The sequence below is a fragment of the Haemaphysalis longicornis genome, unplaced genomic scaffold, assembly GCF_048455015.1.
Source record: "Haemaphysalis longicornis isolate Haplotype H1 unplaced genomic scaffold, Haemaphysalis longicornis Haplotype H1 scaffold_5, whole genome shotgun sequence".
Classification (NCBI taxonomy): Eukaryota; Metazoa; Arthropoda; class Arachnida; order Ixodida; family Ixodidae; genus Haemaphysalis; species Haemaphysalis longicornis.
This window is the reverse complement of record NW_027526385.1, coordinates 2,618,484-2,628,403: the sequence shown is the minus strand read 5'-3', so window position 1 is coordinate 2,628,403 and position 9,920 is coordinate 2,618,484. Positions and strand designations below refer to the sequence as shown.

The following is a 9,920-nucleotide window of genomic DNA, read 5'->3' as shown; positions in this document are numbered from 1 at the left end:
CGATATTCCGTGCTGGTTGGTGGCGGCGGCATCCGTGTATACTGCATCTAGATTCTTCCCGTATGTGCTTCTTATATAATTAATTCTTGCTAATCTTCTACTTTTGTTGTCACGGGGCCTCATTTTCTTAGGAATGGGTGAAATTTTAAAAGCTTCGCAGGTTGGGATGTTGACTGCCTTGTACTGGGAAGTGACGCTATGAAACGGGGCAACAGGAAAATGTCCCTGCCAGAGGCGGCTACAGAAGTGAACGTCCGCCGAGGCCGTGGAAGGCATCATGCGTCGTGTGCATTTGTGTGCCGTAAAAGAGGTACAAGCGACTCCCGGCCCTGGCGACCGGCCCTTGTGCGTTTAGCAGGTTTTCCCGGCTTTTATTTGGAAGATCGGCCCTGTGGAAAGGGGATTCTGGAAAAATAAACGTTTTGTGACTGTACACGTATAATGCAATTGCCTTTCTACAATTAGCAAATGCTACTCCACAGCCGCCTTCTCCCTCCACTTACCCATTGCATCGTGTTGTTTGCAATATGAAACGCTGGGCGTAGTATTCTAGGTTTACTTGCGACAACAATGCTCAGTGGAACAGTGAAAAAGATTGTGCGTAAATACAGGACGGTTTCGATTCACGTGACAAACGCTACACCTCTCCCTCTCTATACGCACATTCTTCTTTTTTGTCTCTATGACCAGGTATGAATAACAACAAACTCGCCGACTTACCGCTCTGCTGGTTCCATGCAAAGAAAACGAACTTGTTTCGAGAGGTTCAAACGGCGTCATGAATCGCTGCAGACGTCGTGCGCACGGGTACTTGTCCACAACTGTATTTACGATCGAGAGACGCAGTGCCAAGTACAAAAACGGTCACTTTTTATTTCCTTGCTGAACCGAGAAACCAGTCCGTCATTGCGGCAAACTACAATGGCCGCCGTGTGCTACACAGCGAGCACGAGTAAAATTTCCACTTCTAAAAACACGCTGGACTTTACAAAAAACGTTCACGCAACTGCGTCCGTCCCGGGACATCCACACAACCGCAGAACTTCGGTTCCCAAACCAGTGTCTACCCCTAAAAACATTCACATAACTGCATCGTAAGACATTTGCACAACCACCACAATGCTCCTTTTGTACAAAGAAAAATGTATCAAAGGTTTATCCACATCCACATCCACATGAGCACACACACGCACACGCTCTCATCACAACAAAATCCCCACTATGAGCATTTGCAAGCGCTGAATGTTTAATCTGTGAATTAAAGGCGAAGGGTGATTCGCACCTAAAAGTGAAGCTCGCCACTACGCACGCGATCTGCCTGGAAGCTTCGAAACCTAATTTTAAAGTTGTTCCTAAGTCGTTCGTGCTCTCTGGCTAGGCAATTCTTAATAAGCTTTTCAATTTGAAGGGACCTAATTTGGCTATAACGGGGATCTCCAACTCAAGCGTTTCTGGGATACCTTTAATTTATTTTTTTCTTTAAGCAGTCTACAGCTTGTCCAGAGCTTATAAGCCGCACATAGCGAAATATTCTGAATGAAACTTATTGAACGAAAACTATGTTTAATAGGGACGTTTACACAACCGAAGGACGTGGACATCTGTAAACAAAGAGTGGTCCCTTTAAATTGTGCGTAAAAATGACATAAAATGCTGGGTAGTTGTGGATACACAGGACATACAATGACACATATTTGTTCGTTCTGTTGAAATAACAAGAGACACCGGTGAAGTGGCAAGCAGCAGACGTCCCATGTCTACTGGCTCGAAAACTGTGAGCGTAAAAAAAAAAAAAAAACTCGGCGCCGAAAAAACTTCTTAGTGTGACAAATGGAAGGGGCAAACCAAACTGTTCGCTCCACGATGGCGACAATAAATGAGTACACAATTGGCACAATTTAGGAGCAAAAGATAACAAAAATCACGCCAGACATGTACAGTGATACAGGTTACAAAATTAAATAACAGTACTAATGTGCCGAAATTAGTATGCTTGTGCATTGTTGTGAAAAGTGATAAAAGTAACACCGAATGCAGATATCAGTTTTTTGTTTGTTTGTTTGTTTGTTTTCGGGAGCAGCGTAGTGCTGCCGCTGCATCGGTGGCACACGTTTTTGTTCCTAGGTTTACAAAAGCATTAATCACATATATTCACGAAGAAAATTACAACTCGAAACCAGGCGTCGCAATTTCTCAGCGCACTTGCATTCACCGTTGTAAAGATGTCAAAAAGCAGGGATAAAAACACCACCGAAGACACTCTCCTACCCTGTACCTAAGATATGAGTACGAGAGAACGGGCACAGCATAACCGGCGCCTTGTTGCGCTACGCTTAAGCTCCCGTGTTATCGCCACTGCCGGGAGATGGGCTGAGATATGTCAAGTACGCAGGTGGAGTTGCGAGTTCTTTTGTTGAGCACTCGCATCTTTCGTCGCTGAGTACATGGGACAAATACAATGCGTAAAGATTTATCAAAATACATCGGGTAACATTCACAACACGGACATAGTCGTTAGAGTAGGCGGTGTTTTATTAGAACAAAAACATGATCGCCTACGAGAGCATTGCAACAACCTTGGCAATTATATATCGCCTGGAATACAACGGTAACTGCCCTAGCATTGCGATGCCAATCGCCCGACGCCTAAAAACCGACGTCTACAAACAGCCTGAAGAAGGTCACGACAGAAAAGGGAGCTACGGAATGCGGCGCGCGCATATATAATGGCCAAGGTTTGCGGGAATAAACTGCGTCGGGAATGATCGTGTTATTACTGTGAGACGCGATTGCACCTGGAAAGCGTTCCTACATTCGCGAAATTACTTTCATTTAGGTACTCCTCCCGCACGCATTCCAGGGTGAGCTGATACAAACCAACCACACAGCCAAGCCGTTCAAGCGGCTGATATGTGAAACGTTAACTGTACAGCCGCAGTCACCAACAGTATGACAGGCTGCCTCAACGCAGCACATTTTAGGGATAAAAAACTTCCACCCAAAAATGAAATAATGTGGACTCGAGTACTTGTCCCAATCTAGCCACCAGCTTGACTGACGAAGTCCAGTAAAAAAAGAACACGCTAAATACACTTTGGCAAATGCTGAGCACGCTAAAAGGCATCAATGAGGTGAGAAGCTATGTTACTTGAACCGCATTCACAAGGCATGTAGAACATGAAATATCACACTGGCCATTACAGGCATGGCTCAACTTTGGGAAACGGTGGCAGTGTTTGCAGAAGGCTAGGCCCACACTTTCCGACGTCGACGATGAGACTAACTACAGAATGGGGCGCTTGATTGTGGTGTCGGTAGCACTGCGATGCACAAGGGCCTGCGCAATGCACCCGACCAGCGGCGAGGTTTCTGGCGATGTAGGAATTTGCCGAAACTGTACACGGGCAATGAATGGCGTGTTGCGCGAAAGAAGCTTCGAAACGGCGTTTTTTTACTTGCCGCGATTACGAGGGCCATCCGCATTTACGGTTGCGTACTCTTCTGCAGGTCTTTTCGCACCGAACAAAATTATTGTTCGCAGCCGAGCTCGCACACCAACAACCAGTATACGACCACACACAACGGCGCCTTTGCAGCGGCGGAAAGTAAAAAGCTTCCCTCGGAAATGTCAAATCTCCAAGTGCAGCGAAAAGAAAAAAAGTCTTAAGCTCGTATCCCTGCAGCCACATAATTGTGCTTCGAGGTGGGAGAAAGCATGGCTACAGGATCCGCTGTACACTCTTTTGCCGCTGGCGACTCCGCCCCAGGTGGCCTCGCGAGGAGACTGCGCGCATCTGTTGTCGCCGGCCAAAGCGACCCTGCACTCAGCAAAATCGTTCCGTCAACGTGACGAACATCATCCATGACGCGACATAGTAAAGCAGCTCAAATGAATCACAACAGGTCATCCGTGATGTCACTCCCTGAAGCATCTCAGACTAATCCGGACAGATTGTAAGGAGTCGGCATTTTAAAGGCGCTTGGGCGATTTTCGCAATCTCGCGCCGAACCGACGATACAGGCTGTGGAAATGGTTAGTCTCCCTTCGTCACAAGCGGTTGCCTTGCCCAGGCCGCAAACGACTTAGTCACTAACCACACCTGGCGTCCCCGCTTTCAAGGCTTTCCGAGGAGTTTCCCCAGTCCGCGCAAGTGGCTGGAATATAAACTAAGGTTTCACAAGAGCTGCGCGGGCTGCCCGGACAACCTTCCGCATTTTCCGAGTGCGCCACATGCGTTCACCGTGATGTGTGGGCTTTCAGCTGCGTCGCAGGTTTTTATGACGAGCACGGTGAGTTCACGCTACCGAGGCAGCCCCGAGAACCGCGTTTAAGGCGCGCTTACAACCGTTTACGGCAGCACTCGGGAGGAGCGAAAAGCAGCGGCTTGTCATTGCCACCGAAAGCTTCTTTGACACGTAATTTAGTGGGCGGATGATATACAAACGAGGACGTAAAGCGCAAGAAAAGGTTTCAGCTGTGAAATTGAAACACGCACAACACGAATGACTGGAATCAGGGCTAGCTGCAGGAGCAACAGCAGAGCTGGGGGCCCCTCTGCCTTCGTCGGAGACCCGGCCGTTCCAAGCCAGCGCTACGAATAATCCAAAGGAAATGATTTGCGCCCGGGATACGATATCTTAATCGGATGGACGCCGTTTCCATAACGCGAGTGTCCCAGGTTCGATTCCCACCACGGAAAGCGTTTTTGTTTTTTGTATCCAATCGGAGGTTTCTGTTCGCGTTGGACAACTCACGGCCGGGTTAAACAGCGCTGCTGCTTCTAAAATGGGCGCGAAGAACTTGGACGCTTCTGTGCTACTGGCACGAATGTAGTGCGTGATAAATATACGCCCTGGCCAGTAAAACCTGCCCGCTTACCGCCTGATAGGGAGCGGGGCGAAGAGCTTGATCAGCAAAGTGATTCGTACCATTGCGAAGCAAGCTGAATCAGTGCAGGAAACGGAGTGCTGCAGGTCGCTCGATCTGACACATCGAAATCCGATCGGTCCCGACATAAACGTATTGAGTTGACAAGACTGAACACTTAGGGGCGCCAGCTAAACATTAGCCGCCAGTTACTGCCTTTCATTTCCGGCTGAAGCGCACTTTCTTCATGTGGACTCCGTGACTCCAACGAGGTTCATTTCAGCCACCGCCCCTCGCACGTTCGCGAACAAATGCGCAGGGTCTCACTGTGACCGAATGGTATTTGGCACGGAGAAGCGCCAGCCAGCAGGAAGCAGCCTCCGAAGCGGCCTGCAGGTTCCGTCAAATGTACCGTTGGGTTCGTTGGTGCATTACGGCGTGAGAAATGGAGCGCTCAAAACCGGACACGACAAGGACGACGAGCCAGGTTCAATACTCGCGCCTCGACAATTGTTGTCCTCTCCTAGAGATGCTGAAGGGCTACAGGCAGCCGTGTCGCTTTTGTCGTGAGATGTCTTACGAAATAGCGCACACAGCCGCGTCTCTATTTATGGCACCGGTAAGAAAGTGGCAAACTGCGCCTGGCTAAAAGCAGCCGTTGAATGAAAAGAGACACAATAAACATTTGGACGTCCAGAAACTGAAGGAATGGCGAAATAAAAGTAAATCGGCAGGTTTGCAACTCCCTACTAAACAAAGACGCAAAAATGAGCTTCGGGGCACCGCCTAAAGTGCAAGTGAAGCTGATCAGAACATGGATTGCGTAATCCTCCACATTACGACGAGTAGCGCTTCAGTTGTACGAACATTAAGGGAAACAGTCGCTTCAAATGGAACTTCACACACGGAATGCTATTATTCGCAAGAATATTTCCGTTGAGAGGATTCATGAAAGCTGTTTAATTTAACTGACGCCTGGTTCAGACTGTTGTCACAAGTGTCGTAATATCGTTCAATAATGACGTCATTTCACGTCTATGCCAGCCGAACTGCCTGAAACGGCGGTTTTTTACGTCCATAGCTCACGACAGGCTGCTACGTCGGTTGTCTGCACATAGCATGATGGTCAAGTAAAGATTTTTATCGCGTGCTAACTCGAGGGACACTTTGAAGCAGCGTGAAGGATGAAAATGGTTACACCTGTGGTGGAAATGCGGAGCGAACGTCACGCGCGCACTCGGGCAGCCTGCATCGGCGCTGTGAATGAACACGTACCCATTGATTGCGGAGGAGGGGAAGAGATTTGAGTGACTAATCGCAGCCTCTGGGCACGCGGAATGAATTCGTGTAGCGCGGTGCCAAGTCGACCTCGGCGGCTGATGCGCTGGCGTAGGCGTCCACCGAGAATTCAAGTCATGCGGCGAGCACGCACGACTTTTCCGCTGCCGCGTTGGGCAAGAGACCTTGGGGGGTTGCGTCAGCGCGCGACGTCACGTGCCTCCTTCCGCCACCGGCATCCTTCTGCCGCAGCGATTCCGATCTCGATTCATTAAACGCAGGAACAAGGGATCGCCTATGGCTCACTTTTGAAAGGCCTTGTCGCGGTGCTCCAAGGACAATGTACGTGGCAGGCTGCCCAGCTTTGAAATACGGCGCATGTTCCGCACGCTTGAGCTGGGCCGCTTCTGTTTCGCTTTTTTTTTTCTTCTTTGCTGTCTGTCTGGTCGGCCCGTGGGCATCGCTGAGAGCTGGCACAAAGACCGGAAAAAACAAACGCGAACCACCCCCCCCCCCAAAAAAAAAAAAAAAACATGACAGAATATCACCTATTCTAACCTAAGGGACCGTCCTCCTACACCCCAAGCGACTGTCTCTATGAGGCTGTACAAAAGGTAGAGATGCGCCGTTCCCCTCAAGCGCGTTTTTTTTTTCTTTCTTTCCGAGGGTGATTGGAGGGCACGACTTTCACTTCTCAGTTAATGTAGCGAAAAATATAAGGCACTGCAGGCTTCGAAATGGTATTGTGAAGAAGAGAGCATCGTATGTGCAGCAATTACACGTGAAACCGCAGTGTTCGACGCTGAAAAAAAAACACATCGCTCTACAACGGCACCTTTCCTGCCGCAGCAGGCGACAAAGCAATTCTTTCTTCAATCCGCCTGAGACGATCGGATTCACACGGACCCTCTTAATGCAAGTTTCCATGCCCCATATTTTCATGCCAACTTTAGCGGCGATGGTAATTGGCACACTAAGCCCAGTCAAAAGCGATGCAGCCGAACAATAAGCGCGAGTACGAGTACTTTTCCTACTCGCGTGTATTGATTTGCCCTGCGCTGCCTTTCTTCAAGCCCGGCTATTGTCTTCGATGCCATTGTCAACGGATCGCAGCGCTGCGCGTGGGAAAAACGTGGGCGCCCGCGCGTTCCGGCCTGCGGGGTGCTGACGACGTTTCGGCGCCACCGGAGAGGGGGACGCGGCCGCGTTTTTATCGATCTCCACCCACGCTGCTGGGAGTCAGGTAATGGCGGAGAGACGGGCACGACGACGAACACGGAGCGCCAGCTTTCTCCCACGTACCCCGCCATACGAAAACCGGGTTAAATTCAACCCGCGGTAAGGCACTGTAAAACGGCAGCGTTGCACGACACGTCTATGTGCAAGACAGAGGCTGCATTAGCTTATTGCGACGAATGCATCACGGGTGCGACGCTGCCGACGTGAGCGTACAGGGCGGTCGATTGAACCGAGTTCTCCGCGTGTTTCGGCACGCTTGGCTGCTTTCAGTCGCACGCGGCGCTAAACAAACCGGGCATTATTGCTCCGTAGAAAATGTAGAGGTTGCGCGAGGTGACTAAGCTCCGGTATAAATTAAAAGAAGTACTGTTAGAGAAATTCACAGAGCGCCAGAACCGCCGTCGCGGCGTTAGGCGGTAAACTTTGCTGGCCATCAAAATTCGTTCGACTCTTGAGCCAAAAGGGCTGTAAAAGTTATCAAAAAGAGTAATAAATACACCTTTCTAGTTAGAAAAACTCGAATGATTCGGAGAAACCTAGAGAAATAAAAATACTTGCCCAGCTCCGCATTCTCCGATTCTAAACTCGGCAATGGGATTGTGGTATCTGTGATGAAAGCTGGTGATCCTCTAACATGAACCGCCGGGCCCGGGACCCAGTCATACGAGCTCGAGGCTCTTGCCTTCCAGCTGCTTCTCGAGGTCCGAGATGAAGTCTCTGTAGTGGACGGCGTCGACGTTCTTGGCGAGCAGGTCGAGCACGAACCACTCGCCCAGCTGGCAGCGGTCGAGCACGCGCTGCAGGTACGCGGCGCTGGTGAGTCTGGCGCGGGAGCGGAGCACGTGGAACCTGGCCGGGGGCCAGAGGAACAGCACCGAGCGGTACACGAGCACGAGGCCCGACACGACGGCCAGGATGACGAACCAGAACCACAGGAACACGTAGATCTTCTCGTTGATGATGTTGATGGGCAGGATGCACATGGCGTCGTACTTCTGCACGTCTCCCGAGGAGCCGTACATGTGGAAGGTGCACTTGGTGAGCCTGGGGAAGACCTTCATCATGGGGTCGTAGCGCACGGACCAGTCCCAGTCGGTGAACTCGATGACGCGCGTCCCGTACGTGGAGAACTCGCCCCCCAGGAAGTCGTCCATCAGGTAGATCTGGCCGACGACGTTGACGAAGTTGAGGATCTCGCAGAGGAAGTAGTAGAAGGTGTACATCTTGTGGTGGCCGATGTTGTTGACGAAGTACTCGACGAGCATGCGGCGGCTCTTGCAGCGCTTCTCGTCGCACACCACGGGGCAGTTGAGGTCCAGCACGATGGTGCTGATCTTGTTGCCCTCGCAGGCCACCCACAGGTACCGCGGCACGTAGAAGAGCACGGCCTGCAGGAAGAGCACGAAGCAGACCCACTGGTAGTAGCCGTGGTAGACGCGCTCCTCGCCCGGCGTGTACGTGTCCACGCCCGGGTAGGGGATCTGGACGCCCACTTTCTTGTGCCACGCATCCTTGACGCTGAAGGTGGCGTGCACCCAGCAGAAGGTGTCCAGCACCCGCGACGGCACGCTGTCCTTGCTGATGCAGTCGATCGGGTCGCCGATGTACTGCCTGCTGGTCACCAGGATGCTGAACGCTATCAGGACCGCGCACGTCACCTTGTAGTGCAGCCGGAACACTTGGTTGTCGGTGACGATGGTGTCGATCTTGATCAGGTTCTTCAGGCCCCCCAGCAGCTTGTCCATGGCTGCGACGGTTGGGCGTTCGGCTTCGGCGCTCGCCTAGAGAGAAGCGTCCGTCGTTCGTTGCAGAATAGGCGCGGCGGCGCACATTGTACGCTCCCGCTCTGGCAGACACAAGGAGGGCGAGGGCGAAATGTCTCTCGGCCTCGGGCCGCTAGCGAGCCGCGCCAAACTTGTACGCAGCTGTCAAAAGGGAGCGCGCGGCCGGCTGCAGAAGTTGTTCCATAGAGAAAGAAATTTTTTATTTCTCTATGGTTGTTCGTCAGCCCCCTCGGCATCCGCCCGGGGAGGGGACGCGCAACCAACCGGAACGCACGCAGCCGCGTCACGTGATGCGAACCGCCCAATCAAAGCGTGGCCAGGAGCGCGCCTGGTTCGAACTTTTTGTTCGAGCGCCGGAGTGCGCAGCCCTCTCCCCCTCCCGCGGGAAGAGGAGTACGGGGAAAGGGCAGGCCTTTTCTGCCAGCGGGGTTCCCCCTACGCGAGAGTGGGGGTCAAATCGCGGAGGCCGCTCGGGGTTAGGAAGACAATCCGGCTGGCGTTCTGCGAGGCGCCCAAGCTGGGGGGTCGTCCACCAACTTGGCGGCTGTTTCCGGGGTAGCTCCGATAGCAACTGCCGCTGTTGCGTCAGCGCCCGCGTGCGCGGGTCGACAGCGTCGCGTGGAAACGGTCGAGCGTACAGCAAGCCAAGAGGCCGCCTTCCGGTTTGTGACGGCGTGCATCTTGTTCCGCGTTCGAGGGAAGCTGGACGTCACAGCGATACGTCACATGCCGAGTGCCGCTGACCTCGCAGC

General features: G+C 52.0%; 1 protein-coding gene across 1 annotated transcript; it reads right to left on the bottom strand.

Moving 5' to 3' along the window:
* Positions 1-853: 853 nt before the first annotated feature.
* LOC144137795 (innexin inx2-like) lies at positions 854-9,326 on the bottom strand. Its single transcript, XM_077669780.1, has one exon. The coding sequence runs from the start codon at positions 9,127-9,129 to the stop codon at positions 8,044-8,046; it is 1,086 nt and encodes a 361-aa protein (XP_077525906.1). The 5' UTR covers positions 9,130-9,326; the 3' UTR covers positions 854-8,043.
* Positions 9,327-9,920: the final 594 nt, after the last annotated feature.

Bases quoted from the DNA above. Each gene is read 5' to 3' on its own strand.
- LOC144137795 (XM_077669780.1), bottom strand. From the start codon at position 9,129: ATGGACAAGCTGCTGGGGGGCCTGAAGAACCTGATCAAGATCGACACC.